The sequence below is a fragment of the Tursiops truncatus genome, chromosome 1, assembly GCF_011762595.2.
Source record: "Tursiops truncatus isolate mTurTru1 chromosome 1, mTurTru1.mat.Y, whole genome shotgun sequence".
Classification (NCBI taxonomy): domain Eukaryota; kingdom Metazoa; phylum Chordata; class Mammalia; order Artiodactyla; family Delphinidae; genus Tursiops; species Tursiops truncatus.
Window position 1 is genome coordinate 23,983,152 of NC_047034.1, and position 20,298 is coordinate 24,003,449.

Consider the following 20,298-nt stretch of genomic DNA (forward strand, 5'->3'; position numbering starts at 1 on the left):
TAATAACTTTATTTTATTATATTTTTATTTTATTTTATTTTATCCTCTTCCTTCCTTCCTTCCTTCCTTCCTTCCTTCCTTTGTTTCCACTTTTTCTCCCTTTTATTCTGAGCCGTGTGGATGAAAGGCTCTTGGTGCTGCAGCCAGGAGTCAGTGCTGTGCCTCTGAGGTGGGAGAGCCAACTTCAGGACACTGGTCCACAAGAGACCTCCCAGCTCCACATAATATCAAGCGGCGAAATCTCCCAGAGATCTCCATCTCAACACCAACACCCATCTTCACTCGACAGCCAGCAAGCAACAGTGCTGCACACACTATGCCAAACAACTAGCAAGACAGGAACACAACCCCACCCATTAGCAGAGAGGCTGCCTAAAATCATAGTAAGTCCACAGACACCCCAAAACACACCACCAGACGTGGACCTGCCCACCAGAGAGACAAGATCCAGCCTCATCCACCAGAACACAGGCACTAGTCCCCTCCACCAGGAAGCCTACACAACCCACTGAACCAACTTTAGCCACTAGTGACAGACACCAAAAACAACGGGAACTACGAACCTGCAGCCTTCAAAAAGGAGACCCCAAACACAGTAAGATAAGCAAAATGAGAAGACAGAAAAACACACAGCAGATAAAGGAGCAAGATAAAAATGCACCAGACCTAACAAATGAAGAGGAAATAGGCAGTCTACCTGAAAAAGAATTCAGAATAATGATAGTAAAGATGATCCAAAATCTTGGAAATAGAATAGACAAAATGCAAGAAACATTTACCAAGGACCTAGAAGAACTAAAGATGAAACAGGCAATGATGAACAACACAATAAATGAAATTAAAAATACTCTAGAAGGGTTCAATAGCAGAATAACTGAGGCAGAAGAACGGATAAGTGACCTGAAAGATAAATTAGTGGAAATAACTACTGCAGAGCAGAATAAAGAAAAAAGAATGAAAAGAACTGAGGACAGTCTCAGAGAACTCTGGGACAACATTAAACCCACCAATATTCGAATTACAGGGGTTGCAGAAGAAGAGAAAAAGAAAGGGACTGAGAAAATATTTAAAGAGATTATAGTTGAAAACTTCCCTAATATGGGAAAGGAAATAGTTAATCAAGTCCAGGAAGCACAGAGAGACCCATACAGGATAAATTCAAGGAGAAACAGGCCACGACACATATTAATCAAACTTTCAAAAATTAAATACAAAGGGTTTCCCTGGTGGCGCAGTGGTTGAGAGTCCGCCTGCCGATGCAGGGGACACAGGTTCGTGCCCCAGTCTGGGAATATCCCACGTGCCGCAGAGCGGCTGGGCCCATGAGCCATGGCTGCTGAGCCTGCGCATCCGGAGCCTGTGCTCCGAAACAGGAGAGACCACAACAGTGAGAGGCCCATGTACCGAAGGAAAAAAAAATTAAATACAAAGAAAACATATTAAATGCAGCAAGGGAAAAACAACAAATAACACATAAGGGAATCCCCATAAGGTTAACAGCTGATCTTTCAGCAGAAACTCTGCAAGCCAGAAGGGACTGGCAGGACATATTTAAAGTGATGAAGGAGAAAAACCTACAACCAAGATTACTCTACCAAGCAAGGATCTCATTCAGATCTGATGGAGAAATTAACACCTTTACAGACAAGCAAAAGCTGAGAGAGTTAAGCACCACCAAACCAGCTTTACAACAAATGCTAAAGGATCTTCTCTAGGCAAGAAACACAAGAGAAGGAAAAGACCTACAATAACAAACCCAAAACAATTAAGAAAATGGGAATAGGAACATACATATCGATAATTACCTTAAATGTAAACGGATTAAATGCTCCCACCAAAAACACAGACTGGCTGAATGGATACAAAAACAAGACCCATATATATGCTGTCTACAAGAGACCCACTTCAGAACTAGGGACACATACAGACTGAAATTGAGAGGATGGAAAAAGATATTCCATGCAAATGGAAACCAAAAGGAAGCTGGAGTAGCAATTCTCATATCACACAAAATAGACTTTAAAATAAAGACTGTTAGAAGAAACAAAGGAGGACACTACATAATGATCAAGGGATCCATCCAAGAAGAAGATATAACAATTGCATATATTTATGCACGCAACATAGGAGCACCTCAATACATAAGGCAAATACTAACAGCCATAAAAGGGGAAATCAACAGTAACACATTCATAGTAGGGGACTTTAACACTCCACTTTCACCAATGGACAGATCATCCAAAATGAAAATAAATAAGGAAACACAAGCTTTAAATGATACATTAAACAAGATGGACTTAATTGATATTTATAGGACACTCCATCCAAAAACAACAGAATACACATTTTTCTCAAGTGCTCATGGAACATTCTCCAGGATAGATCATATCTTGGGTCACAAATCAAGCCTTGCTAAATTTAAGAAAATTGAAATCGTATCAAGTACCTTTTCCAACCACAATGCTATGAGACTAGATATCAATTACAGGAAAAGATCTGTAAAACATACAAACACATGGAGGCTAAACAATACACTACTTAATAACAGTGATCACTGAAGAAATCAAAGAGGAAATCAAAAAATACCTAGAAACAAATGACAATGGAGACACGATGACCCAAAACCTATGGGATGCAGCAAAAGCAGTTCTAAGAGGGAAGTTTATAGCAATACAATCCTACCTTAAGAAACAGGAAACATCTCGAATAAACAACCTAACCTTGAACCTAAAGCAATTAGAGAAAGAAGAATTAAAAAACCCCAAGGTTAGCAGAAGGAAAGAAATCATAAAGATCAGATCAGAAATAAATGAAAAAGAAATGAAGGAAACGATAGCAAAGATCAATAAAACTAAAAGCTGGTTCTTTGAGAAGATAAACAAATTGATAAACCATTAGCCAGACTCATCAAGAAAAAAAGGGAGAAGACTCAAATCAATAGAATTAGAAATGAAAAAGGAGAAGTAACAACTGACACTGCAGAAATACGACAGATCATGAGAGATTACTACAAGCAACTCTATGCCAATAAAATGGACAACCTGGAAGAAATGGACAAATTCTTAGAAATGCAAAATCTGCCAAGACTGAATCAGGAAGAAATAGAAAATATGAACAGACCAATCACAAGCACTGAAATTGACACTGTGATTAAAAATCTTCCAACAAACAAAAGCCCAGGACCAGATGGCTTCACAGGCGAATTCTATCAAACATTTAGAGAAGAGATAACACCTATCCTTCTCAAACTCTTCTAAAATATAGCAGAGGGAAGAACACTCCCAAACTCATTCTATGAGGCCACCATCACCCTGATGCCAAAACCAGACAAGGATGTCACAAAGAAGGAAAACTACAGGCCAATATCACTGATGAACATAGATGCAAAAACCCTCAACAAAATACTAGCAAACAGAATCCAACAGCACATTAAAAGGATCATACAGCATGATCAAGTGGGGTTCATTCCAGGAATGCAAGGATTCTTCAATATATGCAAATCAATCAATGTGATACACCATATTAACAAATTGAAGGAGAAAAACCATATGGTCATCTCAATAGATGCAGAGAAAGCTTTCGACAAACTTCAACACTCATTTATGATAAAAACCCTCCGGAAAGTAGGCATAGACGGAACTTTCCTCAACATAATAAAGGCCATATAAGACAAACCCACAGCCAACATTGTCCTCAATGGTGAAAAACTGAAAGCATTTCCACTAAGATCAGGAACAAGACAACGTTGCCCACTCTCACCACTCTTATTCAACATAGTTTTGGAAGTTTTAGCCACAGCAATCAGAGAAGAAAAGGAAATAAAAGGAATCCAAATCAGAAAAGAAGAAGTAAAGCTGTCACTGTTTGCAGATGACATGAGACTATACATAGAGAATCCTAAAGATGCTACCAGAAAACTACTAGAGTTAATCAATGAATTTGGTAAAGTAGCAGGATACAAAATTAATGCACAGAAATCTCTGGCATTCCTATACACTAAGGATGAAAAATATTAAAGTGAAATCAAGAAAACACTCCCATTTACCACTGCAACAAAAAGAATAATATATCTAGGAATAAACCTACCTAAGGAGACAAAAGACCTGTACGCAGAAAATTATAAGACACTGATGAAAGAAATTAAAGATGATAGAAACAGATGGAGAGATATACCATGTTCTTGGATTGGAAGAATCAACATTGTGAAAATGACTCTATTACCCAAAGCAATCTACAGAGTCACTGCAATCCCTATCAAACTACCACTGGCATTTTTCACAGAATTAGAACAAAAAATTTCACAATTTGTATGGAAACACAAAAGACCCCGAATAGCCAAAGCAATCTTGAGAACGAAAAACAGAGCTGGAGGAATCAGGCTCCCTGACTTCAGACTATACTACAAAGCTACAGTAATCAAGGCAGTATGGTACTGGCACAAAAACAGAAATATAGATCAATGGAACAGGATAGAAACCCCAGAGATAAACCCATGCAATATGGTCACCTTATCTTTGATAAAGGAGGCAGGAATGTACAGTGGAGAAAGGACAGCCTCTTCAATAAGTGGTGTTGGGAAAACTGGAAGGTACATGTAGAAGTATGAGATTAGAACACTCCCCCTAACACCATACACAAAAATGAGCTCAGAATGGATTAAAGACCTCAATGTAAGGCCAGACACTATCAAATTCTTAAGAGGAAAACATAGGCAGAACACTCTATGACATAAACCACAGCAAGATCCTTTTTGACCCACCTCCTAGAGAAATGGAAATAAAAATAAACAAATGGGACCTAATGAAACTTCAAAGCTTTTGCACAGCAAAGGAAACCATAAACAAGACCAAAAGACAACCCTCAGAATGGGAGAAAATATTTGCAAATGAAGCAACTGACAAAGGATTAATCTCCTAATTTACAAGCCGCTCATGCAGCTCAATAACAAAAAAACAAACAACCCAATCCAAACATGGGCAGAAGACCTAAATAGACACTTCTCCAAAGAAGATATACAGACTGCCAACACACACATGAAAGAATGCTCAACATCATTAATCATTAGAGAAATGCAAATTAAAACTACAATGAGGTATCATCTCACACTGGTCAGAATGGCCATCATCAAAAAATCTACAAACAATAAATGCTGGAGAGGGTGTGGAGAAAAGGGAACACTCTTGCACTGCTGGTGGGAATGTGAATTGGTACACCCACTATGGAGAACAGTATGGAGGTTCCTTAGAAAACTACAAATAGAACTACCACATGACCCAGCAATCTCACCACTGGGCATATACCCTGAGAAAACCATAATTCAAAAAGAGTCATGCACCAAAATGTTCATTGCAGCTCTATTTACAATAGCCAGAAGATGGAAACAACCTAAGTGTCCATCATTGGATGAATGGATAAAGAAGATGTGGCACATATATACACTGGAATATTACTCAGCCATAAAAAGAAACGTAATTGAGTTATTTGTAGTGAGGTGGATGGACCTAGAGTCTGTCATACAGAGTGAAGTCAGAAAGAGAAAGACAAATACCGTATGCTAACACATATATATGGAATCTAAGGAAAAAAAGAATGTCATGAAGAACCTAGGGGTAAGGCAGGAATAAAGACACAGACCTACTAGAGAATGGACTTGAGGATATGGGGAGGGGTAAGGGTAAGCTGTGACAAAGTGAGAGAGTGGCATGGACATATATACACTACCAAACTTAAAATAGATAGCTAGTGGGAAGCAGCCGCATAGCACAGGGAGATCAGCTCAGTGCTTTGTGACCACCTAGAGGGGTGGGATAGGGTGGGTGGGAGGGAGGGAGACACAAGAGGGAAGATATATGGGAACATATATGTATAACTGATTCACTTTGTTATAAAGCAGAAACTAACACACCACTGTAAAGCAATTGTACTCCAATAAAGATGTAAAAAAAAAATTTTTTTTTAAATAATAAAAAAACCATTCCATTAAAACATGAGTTAAAGATTCAATATACACCTTACCAAAGAAGATATACAGATGGCAAATAAGCAAATGAAAAGATGCTCAACATCATCTAGGGAACTGCAAGTTAAAACAACCATGAGATACCACTACATGCCTAACAGAATGGCCAAAATTCAAAATACTGACAACTCCTAAATGCTGGTGAGGATGTGGAGCAACAGGAACTCTCATTCTGCCAGTGGGAATGCAAAATGGTACAGCCACTTTGGAAGAGAGTTTGTTGGTTTCTTACAAAACTTAAATAATGCTCTTACCATAAGATCCGGCAATTCTGCTCCTTGGTATTTATGCAAATGAATTGAAAATTGATGTCCACACATCACATCAACCTGCACATGAATGTTTACAGCAGCTTTATTCATAATTGCCAAAACTTGGAAGAAAACAAAGATGTCCTTCAGTAGGTAAATGGGTAAATAAGCAGTGGTACATTCAAACAATGAAATATTATTCAGTGGTAAAAGCAATAAAAAGACATGAAGGAAACGAAATGCCTATTACCACGTGGAATAAGCCAATCTGAAAAGACTACATTACTGTATGATTTCAACTCTATGACATTCAGGAAAAGGCAAAACTATGGAGACAGGAAAAAGATCACTGGTGGCTAGAGGTTAGGGGAAGGAAGGGATGGACTGGCAAAGCACAGAGGATTTTTAAGGCAGTGAAACTATTATGTATAATACTAAAATGGTGGATAGGTTGTAACTATACATTTGTCCAAACCCATACAATATATAATACAACACCAAGAGGGAACCCTAATGTAAACTATAGACTTTAGCTGATGATGTGTCAATGTAGATCCATCAGTTGTAACATATATACCACCTTGTGTGGTAGGCTGATAGTGGGAGAGGCTGCACATGTGCAAGGTCAACGGGTATATAGGAACTCTGTGTACTTTGCACTCAGTTTTGCTGTGGACATAAAACTGCTCTAAAAATCAAAGCCTATTAAAAAAGTCAATCAGGGCTTCCCTGATGGCGCAGTGGTTGAGGGTCCGCCTGCCGGTGCAGGGGACGCAGGTTCGTGCCCCGGTCCAGGAGGATCCCACATGCCGCGGAGTGGCTGGGCCCGTGAGCCATGGCCGCTGGGCCTGTGCGTCCGGAGCCTGTGCTCAGCGACGGGAGAGGCCACGGCAGTGAGAGACCCGCGTACCGCAAAAAAAAAAAGTCAATCAAAGTAGCACACCAAATTTACATAATAAAAGAGCAAATCCATATGATTATTAAATTCTCAGCAAACTAGTAATAGAAGACAACTTCTTCAATCAGATAAAGGGTTCCCTCAAAAACACCTACAATTAACATCATACTTACTAGTCAAACACTAAATCCTTTCTCCCTGAATTCAGGAATAAAGTAAGGATATATACCCTCATGACACCTATTCGACATTGTATTAGAGGTCCAAATTAGTATAATAAGTCAACATAAAGAAATAGAATGTATAAAGTCTGGAAAGTGAAAAGGACAGTATGATTGTCCTTTTCTCAGACAATACGATTGTTTACACAGAACAACTAAGAAAGTAGCAACCAAAACAACAAAAAACTATTTAAATAATAATAAATGAATTTAGAAAATAAAGTCATATACAAAAATGAGTGGTATACATAGCACAGGGAGATCAGCTCAGTGCTTTGTGACCACCTAGAGGGGTGGGATAGGGAGGGTGGGAGGGAGATGCAAGAGGGAGGGGATATGGGGATATCTGTACACATATAGCTGATTTACTTTGTTATACAGCAGAAACTAACAAACCATTGTAAAGCAGTTATACTCCAATAAAGATGTTAAAAAAAAAATGAGTGGTGTATCTACATACCAACAGCATACTATTTGAAATATAAAGTTTTAAATGTCATTTACCATAGCATCAAAAAAATTAAAAATTTAGCAATAAATTTAACAAATTATGAACAAGACCTGTACACTGAAATTACAAAAAAATTTTGAGTAAAATTAAAATAGACCTTAAAAGACAAAGAAAAATGCCTTGTTCATGAACTAACTAGTAGACTCATGCTTGTTTAGATGTAAGTCCTCACAAAATTGATCTATAAACTGAATGCAAACTAAATTTCAATACCACTAGGCTTTTATGTAAACTGACACAGTGATTCTAAAATTTATATAATAATGCAAAAGTCTTCAAATAGTTAAGACAATTTTGCAAAAGAACAAAGAAGGAGGACTTACACTCAGACTTCATTACATACTCTCAACTCTACAGTATAAAGCTACAGAATCAAGATTGTGTGGTACTGACATAAGAACAGACAAAGATATCGGTGAAATAGAATAGAAATAGCAGAAGTAGATCAACATTTATATGGTCAACTGACTTTTTTGACAAAGGTACTGAAGTAATTCAATAGAGGAGAAACAGCCTTTTCAACAAATTGTGCTGAAACAACTGGATATCCATATGGAAAAAAATGAACCTCGATCCCTATCTCACATCACACATGAATTAATTTGAAATGAATCACCAATCTAAACATAAGAGCTAAAACTATAAAGGTTTTAGGAAAAAAACATAGGTAAATATCTGTGACCTAGATATAAATAAGAATTTCTTACAAAGAACATGGAAAATAATAACCAAAAGAGAAAAAACTGATAAAATTAAACCACCAAAATTTAAAACTTCTGCTCATCAGAAGACATTTTTAAGAAAATTAACAGGCAAGCTATGCAGCCTTTGAGAAAATATTGACAAAACATACATCTGACAAAAGACATTTATAAATATAAAATATGAAGAATTCTTACAACTCAATGATGACAAATACCTCATTTTTTTTAATGAGCAAAATATCTGAACGTATACTTCACAAAGGAGGATATAAGAATGGTGAATAAGCACACAAAAACTCATCATTATGTTGATATATAACACATAACAATGCAATTTAAGACCATGAGATACTATTACACACCCATTAGAATGACTGAAATTTAAAAGACTAACAAAAAAATATTGGTGAGAACATGGAACTGGTGGGAATATAAAATGGTACAACCCCACTGGAAAAAATGTGCCAGTTTCTTTTAAATTTAAATATGCACCTACCACTTAACATACCAGTTCCACTCCTAGGTATTTATCCAAGGAAAATGAAAACGTATTTCCATAAAAACTTGTACAAAAATATTCACAACAGTTTTAATCCTAACAGCCAAAAATGAGAAACAATACAAATGTTCATCAATAGAAGGATAGTGGTATATAGCTTACTAATCAGCAATAAAAAGTATTACTCCATATTTGATCACAAGAATGGATTTCACAGACATTATTCTGAGCAAAAGAGGCCAGACACAAAAGAGTACATATGGTATGATTTCCATTTATATGAAATTTTCAAACGGCCAAAACTAATCCATAGTTAAAATTTAGAACAGTGGTTGCCACTTGATGGACGTTATGGGGAAGCAACAGGAAAGGGAACTTCTTAGGGTGATGGAAATGTTCTGTATCTTGATAAGGGTGAATCCATTTGTCAAAACTCATGGAACTGTACATAAACAATTGGTGTATTTCAACATATATACAATTTACCTCAAAAGATGTAAACAAACCAAATAAAAATTGCACTCCTAGTCTAGATGGACTCACCAGAGAATTTTTCCAAACATTTAAGGAAATAATAATATTCTCAAACTCAGAAAATTGAGAAAGCGCAAATACTTCCCAAATTGTCTTATGAGCTAAGCATAACATTTTAAAAATATAAGGAAATTAAAAGATAGGTAAAATAAAGTTCAATCTTTTTCATGCACATAACAAAAAAAAATGGTAAACAAAATATTAGCAAATCAAAACCAACAATATACTAAAAGAATACATAAGGAACAACTGGATTTATATAGTAATCCAATATTGGTATATTTAAAAATTAATATTATTTCCACATTAACTAAATACAGAGGTCAAATCATATCATCAAAAGAGATATTAAAAAAAGCTTTTAATAAAAGTTAACTCTGATGCAAGAGGGAAGAGATATGGGAACATATGTATATGTATAACTGATTCACTTTGTTATAAAGCAGAAACTAACACACCATTGTAAAGCAATTATACCCCAATAAAGATGTTAAAAAAAAAAAAAAAAAAAGTTAACTCTAATGCATGATAAAAGCTCTCAACAGACTAGGACTAAAAGGAAAACTTCCTTTACCTAAAAAAGAGTAACTTCCTTAACCTAAAAAAAGAGTAACAATTTTTTTTAAAAAAGCTGTTCCAAACTTCATACTTACCCCTGAAATCACAAACCAGAAAAAAATTGATTTTCAACAACTGAATTTAATATTTTAAGGAAGAAACTCTCTATTGTAATAATACAGGAAAAAGAAATAACAAGTATAACAAAAGAAAGAAAAAAAGCTGTCATTATTTGGAAATGGTATGACTGTGTATATGAAAAATCTTTTAAATTTATAAACTAGAATTAATAAGTTAATATATCAAGATGCTTAAATACAAAATCACTACACAAAAATTAATTGTATTTCTAGTCTAGCAACATGGTTACAAAATGAAATCTAAAAATATCATTTACAGGCTCATCAACAAACGTCAAAGACTGATAAATAAATTTAACGAAACATGAACAAGAATTCTACATTAAAAACTATTAAAAATTAATAAAAGTAACACATATAGGGTCAGCTGATTCACAATGGAAGTTCCTTTGCAATCAAATGTAGAAAAAGTAGTCTTTAAATAAATGATGCTGAGAAACCCACAAAGAATAAAATGAACCTTGACCTATACCTCACAAAACACAAAATAATACCAGACGGATCACAGACCTAAATGAAAAAGATCTTTTTTTTTATAGATTACATAAAATAACAGAGGAAAATATCTTCATGACCTTCAGAGTAGAAAATAACTTTTTTAACGAACACAAAAAAGCACTAATCATAAAGAAAAGCTTAATTAAATGTACTTCACCAAAACTAAGATCTTCTCTTCCATAAAAGATCTATACAGAGAGGGAAAAGCCAAGCCACACACAGGAAGACATTTTGTTTAATACACACACACACACACACACACACACACACACACACACACACACTTCCAACAAAGGACTTGTATCCAGAATATACCAGTAAGTCAGACAACACACCCACCTGCTCCCACTCCCCCAATCCCAAAATGTGCACTTATGAAAAAGGATATCCAAGTTATATGAAGTAATATGAAAATGGGCTCAACTTTAAGAGTTATTAGGAAATGTAAAATGAAATCACAATCCAATACCACTACTCATCCACCAAAAAATGTCCAACGTTTAAAAAATGATGCAAGTGTTGGTGAGGTTGTGAAGCAACTGGGACCTTAATACACTGTTGGTCAGAGTACACATTGAAAACCAATTGGGATATTATTTGGCACTACCAACTAAGACTAAATATGCCTAACATGCAACCCAGAAATTCCACTAGGGTTATATCAAACACAGATGAGTGCTTCTACCTCCCAAAAGACATGTACATGAATGTTCATAACAACATTATTAACAGTGGCCAAAAACTATAAACTTGAATACCTACCAACACTAGTATGGATAAAATACTTGTGGTATATTCATATAGAGGAATACTTTGAACCAATAAAAAACAAAAATGAATCACACAAGCATAATATTGAGCAAAAGAAGACAGAAACAAAAGAATATATATTATATAATTCCACTAATATAGCATTCAAAAACAGGCAAAATAAATCTATAATTATAGAAGTCAGAATAGATGGTTAATGAGAAGGTGGTTATCCACATAGAGGGGGCAATGGGAGCCTATCTTGATCTGCATAATAGTTACAGAAGTTCATGCAAATGTACAAATCCATTAAGCTATGTGTGTATATAACACAATTTTTTTAAGACCTCAAAATAAATGTATTTTCAGACAGAAAATGCAGATAATTTATCTCAGCAGACTTGGCAAAATACTAAAGGGAATTTTTAAGTCAAAAGGAAAATTATATCAAAGACAAGTATATGAATATAAATAAGTATGTGAACGTGAAGAGTAAGAAAAAATGTAAATACATGGGTAAAGCTAAAATGAATAGGGACACTATAATCGCATCTTTTGGGGTTTCAAATATATGTAGAGCTAATGACAATGAAAGGTAAATTTGGGTAAGTGAGAACTGGCAAAATACAAATTTACCAAGAATACAAGTGGCAATCTCTAGGGAAACCAATAAAAGAAGGTACAACTCAGGAATGAATAGAAGGGGGAAAGAATAATTTAAAATATTCAGTTAATCCAAGAATTGAGAGAAACATAATACAGAATGGACAAGACAAACAGAAAACAAATAGTAATATGTAATGTAATTACATTAAATGTCAACTGACTACACTCCAATTAAAGATAAGACATTATCAGACTAGATCAAAAAATAAAAACTATATTCTACTTAACACTAAACGTATAAAGTAATAGCTGAAACTAACAGGGTGGAGCAAGATATTTAATGCAGAAGACTAATAAAAAGAGCTAGAATCATTCTACTAACATCAGATTAAGTAAAGTTTAACTCAAAAAGCATTACTTAGAGATAACAAGGATCATTACATCATGATAAAAGAGTTAATCACTAGGGAAATATAATAACTTGATATTTGTTATCAGTGAAAACTGAAAAAAATAAGAAAGAAATAAGCAAATCCTCTCTCAGGAAATGAAATATCACACAGAGAGAACAGTTAAGGATATGGAGGATTTAAATAAGATTAATGTCTTTTACCTAACTGATATTTACAGAACACTGCACAGCAAATTTCAAAGACTTGAAATCAGACAATGTATATTCTCTGACTGCTCTGGAATTACATTATAACTCAAAAACAGAAATATAACTAAAAACCCTCCAAATACTTAGAGATGGAGCGATAAACTTCTAAAATCATAGATCAAAAAAACCATAACAGAAATTTAAAATCACATTGGAAATCACATTGTATTTTGAGGAACTCTATAATGAAAATATGACATATCAAAACTTTGCTATAGCTAAAGCTGCATAGAGGAAAAAGTATAGCACATCTGAAAAGATCTAGAAATCAATGCTCTGAGCATCTAACTCAAAAAGTTAGAAAAAGAACAGCAAGTTGAAACCAAAGGGAGAAAAGAACATTAAAAGATAAAAGCAGAAATTAATGAAACAGAAAACAAATCTACCATAGAAAAATACAAAGGGCAAAAGTTAATTCATTGAAAAAATAACAGAATTGATAAACCGCTAAGTATAACAAATGAAAAAAATGAGACGTGCAAACGGCCAATATAGTAATAAATATGAAAAATCAGATGACATGGATGAACCTAGCAAAACTGACACATCTATACAAAATATCCAAATAGTTCAATTTCAATTTAAAAAATTAATTATATAATTTAAAACTCTCTCTCTAGGAACCTCCAGGCTCAAATGGCTTCACCAGTGAAATCTTCTAAGCATATAAGAAAGAAATAATAACAATCTTCTCAAACTCCTCTAAAGAACAGTAAAAAAGGAAATACTCCCTCTTTTTATGAGGCCAGAATAACCAAGATACCAAAATCTGATCAGGATGTGATAAGTAGGAAAATTACAGGCCAATTTCTCTCAAAGATCGAAAACACACACAACACACACAAATAGCAAACTGAGTCCAAAGGTAAATTAAAAGGCTAATACATCCCAACAAAGTTGGCTTATTTTAGAAATGCAAGGTTAGTTTCACATTGAAAATAAACCAGTGTAACTCAACACGTTAACAGAGTAAAGGAGAAAAGCCTGAGTGTCTCAAAAGATGCTGATAAAGCATTTTATTAAAATCCAACACAATTCATGATTTTAAAAGTAAAATTAGCGAGGTTGCTGGGTATGAGGTCAATAAACAGAATTCAATTGTGTCTAACTACTAGCAAAAACAATTAGAAAATGAAACTTAACCAATAATTCTAATTAAAATAACATAAAGAATATCACATACCTAGGAATAAATCTGCTGAGAGATGTATAAATCCACTCTACTGAATGGAAACTACAAATAATTAGTGTGTTAAATTTATAAAGCCCTAAATAAATGGAGGCATATACCATGTTCATGGATGGCTGACTCAATATTGTTAAGATGTCAATTATCTACAAAGTAATCTCTAGTTTCAGGGCAATCCTAATCAAAATTCCAGCAGATGTGTGGGTGCTGGGTGTGGATGTGGATTTTTAAGAGTAGGTAAAAACTGAAACACTTATTCTAAAATTATATGAAAATATAAAGGGCCAAGAACAGAGGAGAAGAGGGAGGAAGTTAGAGTATACACACTACCAGATATCAAGACTTCTTAAACTAAAGTAATTTAAGGCAGTGAGAGACAAACAGACCAATGTAACAGAAGAGAGTACAGAAACATACTCAAACTTCAATGACATATGAAAAACAGAAATATCTTGGAAAAAAATTCCATGTAGAAAGACTTCATTCAGAAGTTTAATGATTTCTGATCAATGATATCAATTACAACACCAAGTAAATAATATTTCAGTTAAATTCTCTCACAGACTGTATAAAATAGCTTGCAAAACAATTATCAGATCTTCTATAAAATCTTTATCTCTTACCTCTCCAAAAGCCCCTCGACCAATCACCTTTAATATTTCAAAGTCTTCTCTATGTAATCGCATCTGTTTCACTTTAGAAGTAAATGGTTTAGCTGAAACAAAAAGGCAACATCAATTACTTAATGAACTGTGATACAAATCAGATATAAATAAGGATATTTCTTACTTAAACAATAAAAATGAAAATAAGGATTAAGGATTACGCCAAAGTATTTAATAGTCTCATCAAACTATATTGAGAATAGATTTAATTTTCATATGATGTTTATTTCTTATATATGAATTATATTTTGGGTGAGAAACATTTTTTTAAACACCAAATAATGCAAAGTACTAGTGATGTACAAATCAGACCAATTTATTCTCATTTTAAACATTCCGTGTATTCCAACTCAATGCTAGATACATATTTTAGGACAAAGGTCCAAGAAGTAAAAGCAAATTTCTTGGCACCAGAGAGAAATTCAGCAATCCCTACCAAGTAAATTAATATTTGTCACACTCATTCATTTATTGATCATTTTAACATGCCTTTAGCAAGAGCTGACATTATACAAAGTATGGTGGCAATTACTGGAGCTTAAAACAAATATAATTACAATATGGTACCTTCATTCAAGAACTTCTCAGTCTTCAGAAATAGATACAGTATGTACACACATATAACACAGTAATGTGATAAAAGTTTCTAATAGAGATAAATACAAAGTGCTTCAGGATCAGTGAAAATGGAACCCTAATTCTCTTGTAAGAACACTAATGTTTCACAGAGGAACTAACATTGGATCTGGACCTTGAGGACTAAGTAGACTTTTGCTAATTTGCCTGTTTGCAATGTACTATAAATATTCCCAACAGAGGGAGCAATATAAGCAAACGAAGAGAGACAAAGTGAACTTGGGTGATAATGGTAAATAATCCACTGTTGTTATAGAATTATAAGAAGAAATACAAAGAAATCAGGGCTAGAAAATGGAAAATGGAAGTGGCCTTGGATGCCATGCAAGGAACTTAGACATTATTCTATTAATTATAGGGAACATATTGACATTTTTTTAAAAAATTATAAAACCAACTGCATGTTCTGCTGCCTTAAGAGAAATATAGACCTGTCTCCTTTCCTCCCCTCATGTCCCTCCTTATTCTCACACAAAAAGGAGTTAATACAATTAAATAGTCACTGTATATGGGTACAGCTCTCTTCTCTTTCCTACCATGCACGAGAGTGTGGAAGATCAAAGGTATGTATTTGAGCATTAGAAAGGGAAAGAGACACAGCAGGCCTTACCACTTGCTTTGGTCTAAATGTATTTAGCCCTAACTACCGATACTTTAGGAAAGAGGGGTATTCCACATTGCAAAACCCAGTCTACTAGAGATTTCTGTATTAGTGTTTTAGATTATAAGGAAAGGAAATAGAGATTGAATCTCTATTTGGAATTCACACAACAGAAAATATGATCAAAGAAACAGATCAAATTTGAATAAAGGTATAAAGGATCTCATACTGTAAGAGAGAGAAGATGTAAAACCATGGCAGCCAGGAAGTGAACATTTTGATAAAATGACCAAGATATCTTGGTTTTGAACAATCTGGACTGGACAAACGGTGAGACTGTGGCAACTGGGAATCAGTCAGGGTCCTAACAGGAAATAAATTATCCCAATCTGAGGAAGGCTTATTTACAAATAGACTATTTACAAAGGTATAGATGGGTTATAAGGGAATGGCAAGGAAGAGTGAAATCATCTTGAGACTAGTGTCCCTCCCTTTCCCAGCTTCTACACAAGCATATCAGAAATACTTGGTTAAGAACAGTACACATAGAAATGTGTAAATTAAAAATAAAGATGTGGAGCCAGCCAGTGTGAGAAGAGTGCTAGGCTAGTTGCTAGCTAGAGCTGGAAAATATCACAAAGCAGCCTACAACATTACACTTAACAGTTCTTTATTTCTTTTACTTCACTGTTTATTACACTGACCCCCTCAAGATTTCCAAATACCTTAATCCAAATAGACGGTATGTTCTATATCTTTGTCTCGTTCTGACCCTAAATCCAAACAGCATTTCATCACAGACAACTATGTTTATTCTTAAAGAATAATTCTGTGTATACCTTCCTCTGGGTAACATCCTACTTATCTGAAAGGTTAGAAATCTAGGTATTTCAATCCTCTAAAACATTACCGTAAAGCAGGGAAAGAAACTTTTTTAAAACTAGAGTAGCGGAAATACAATTCAGGTAAGCAAATAATTGTTGAAACAATCTTTTAGCAAGGTACAAAGGATAACAATATGTCAAAATATAAATGATGTTATCTTTCCATGCAATAGTATACACCCTGAAAGCACCAAGCAAATGAATACTGTTAAATCGTGCATAATTAGGATTAAGGATTTTATGAGCTATCCACGCTTTATGGGAGCCTGTAGTATTAACGTAAACTAGAAGAATAATCCTGTTCATTCTTTACTTCCTGGAACCTGCTAGTAAAAATCCCATTTCTTTGACATAGCAAAATTATTCTATTTTCAGACATTCAAAAATGAGTTAAGTCACAAATTTCTTCAGAAGGCTCATAGTTTACTAAATATTTATTCAATTCACTCGAAAAGTAACTTTGAATACCCGCTATATGCCAAGCATTTTATAAGATGTTAGAAGTACGAAGATAAATAAAATAGTCCCTGTCCTCAAGTAAACAAATTATGCAATAAGTGTTACTCTCCCATTTTAAATTTTCAGTGTTTAAAACAGACTTACACCCAAAAAATTATGCTCACATTACAAGAAATGAGAGAAATGCAAATAAACTTACTGCTAATATTCTATTATTTAACAACCAAATATGCCAAAAATAAAAAACCTGAAACCACCAAGTGTTTGCCGGAGTACGAATAACAGGTATTCTCACACATAACTCGTAGGACTGTTAATTACAACCTCTGTGGACAAGATTTGGTTTTCTTTTTCATTCTCTTAACATGACATTTTACTTAAAAAGATTTTAGAAGCTGATACATCTTTGTATACCTTGAGATAAACGTTACTTGGTTGTAACGTAATTTTTTAATACATGGATGAAATTGCTTTGCTTTGATTTTACTTAGGAATCTTACATTTGTGTTTATAAACAATTCTGGTTTACAATTATATTTTTTCTGTACTATCTTCATCTGGTTTGGTACCAATAATAAACCAACCTCATTAACTATGTTGCGTAGCTTCCTCTCCTTTTCTTTTCTCTAAAATAAAATAATTCCAGGTTTTTCAAAGATCTCAATGTGAAAAACAAAACTACAAACCTTTTAGAAGACAATAAAGGAGACTATGACTATAAGGTCTGCTAAAACTTGCCAGTGAAACATCTTGCACGTGTCATTTTGTTGGATTTTTAATATTTCACTTCTTTCACACTGTCATTTTCATTTTTCTATTTCTACCTGTGACAACTGTATTAATTATGTTTTTCTAAGAAATTATATATTGCATTGAAATTTTCAAATTTATTGGGATAGGGTGACATAATATTCTTTTCTTTATAAAACTCTACTACATGAACAGGTTTGATCCCTTTTTAATTACTAATATTATATATTTAGGTCTATTTTCATTATTTTTCTTTACTAATATTGCTGGAAAGTTTGCATATTTTACAACTATTTTTCCAAATATACATTATTTAGACTTGTTTATCCTTTCTAAAATTCTGTGGAGTTTTCTCTTCTGTTTTAGTAGGTTCTTACCTGAATTTACGTAAAATTTCAAAAAAAGTAAATAAAGGCTAATGTTAACCCTCGGCTCTCACCCACCAAAAAATCAATATAGCCATACTGATATTAGATGAAAGAGGTATTGGGTGGGGAGGCATTAGTGGAATAGAAATTAAAAGGAGTCATACATAATGATTAAAAAAAACAAAAAAACCCAGCTGAAATTAACCAGGACACAATAAGTCTAAACATGTATACACCCAACAACATAACCTCCAAATGTGTAAAGCCAAATTGACAGACATAAAAGAAGAAACAAACTCACCTTCCTAAAGGGGGATTTTACTCTCTCTCTCAGTAACTCATAGCTCAAGCAGACCAAAAAACAATTTTTTTAGTGTATTGAGTGGCATACATGTAACACTCCACCTAAGAGTTGAAGAATTAATTTTCAAACACACACTGAACCTCTACAAATTTTTATAATATGCAAGGCATAAAACTACCTCCAACAAAATTCAAAGTATTGGTAACACAAAAATAAAATTCTATGAGTACTATGCAATTAATATAATTAGAAATCAAGAACAGAAAGACCAGAGGAAAGCCCATAAGCTCTGAACTCTGACAATAATTTTGAAGAAGAAAGTAATAAGGTAATTAGAAAATATTCAGAACTACTTAATAATAAAAACATTACATATCAAGACTTCTAGAATATAACTGGGGGGGAGGGGAAAGCCCTCAATATTTATACTGGGAAAGAAGGAAGGCTGAAAATTAAGATGTCAGATATGTTAAGGTCAGACCAAGAGACTAAAATCAAAGTAGAAGGAAAAAAAAATATAAGGAGGAAAAAAATTAAATTAATTAATATCACTTACAACTACACATCTGCCAAAGACAGATAACTGGACTCTAATCACAAGGAAATAATCAGACAAACTTAAATTCAGGAACAATCTAAAAAATAACTGGCCTGTGGTATGACAAGTTTCAAGACACAACAAGGACACTGAAAGATAAAAAAATGTCTAAAGAACTGCTCCAGATTAAAAGATTCTAAAGAGACATTAAAACTAAATGCAGAATTCCCTGGTGATCCAGTGGTTAGGACTCCACCCTTTCACTGACAAGAGTGCGGGTTCTACCCCTGGCTGGAGAACTAAGATCTCGCAAGCCACACAGCATGGCCAAAAAATAAATAAAATAAAATAAAAACTAAATGCGGGCTTCCCTGGTGGCGCAGGGGTTGAGAATCTGCCTGCCAATGCAGGGGACATGGGTTCGAGCCCTGGTCTGGGAAGATCCCACGTGCCGCGGAGCAACTAGGCCCGTGAGCCACAACTACTGAGCCTGCGCATCTGGAGCCTGCGCTCCGCAACGAGAGGCCGTGACAGTGAGAAGCCCACGCACCGCGATGAAGAGTGGCCCCCGCTAGCCGCAACTAGAGAAAGCCCTCGCACAGAAACGAAGACCCAACACAGCCAAAAATAAAAAAAATAAATAAAATACTGAATACATAACTACTTTAAAAAAAAAAAACTAAATGCAATGTGTAATAATGGACAGGAACTCATAGCCAAAAATAAAAAATAAACATTGCTATAAAGGATATTATTGGGATAACTGGTGAAATTTCAATATTAAATATGTATTATATAATGTATCAGGGTTAAATCTGCTAAATTAATAATTGTACTGTGGAGATATCTAAGAGAATGCTTTCATTTCTGAGAAAACAGATGTTGAAGTATGTTCAAGTAAGGAGTCAAGATATCTATATACATAAGAATGAACATAGATCCTTATTTTACACCAAATACAAAAATTAACTCAAAGTGCATCGAAGATCTCAACTTAAAAGTTAAAACTATAAATATTTGTAGAAGAAAACACAGGGGAAAATCTTCATGGCAT

The 20,298-nt window shown here is 34.3% G+C and overlaps 1 protein-coding gene across 16 annotated transcripts in view; it reads right to left on the reverse strand.

The window, feature by feature from the left end:
- CDC42BPA (CDC42 binding protein kinase alpha) overlaps positions 1 to 20,298 on the reverse strand; it is a 326,271-nt gene that overhangs the window by 247,776 nt on the left and 58,197 nt on the right. For all 16 annotated transcript variants that reach the window (XM_073801177.1, XM_073801159.1, XM_073801161.1 and 13 more), the window contains exon 2: positions 14,663 to 14,754. In XM_073801177.1, the coding sequence (XP_073657278.1) occupies positions 14,663 to 14,754 (92 nt within the window). The remainder of the gene's footprint in view (positions 1 to 14,662; positions 14,755 to 20,298) is intronic.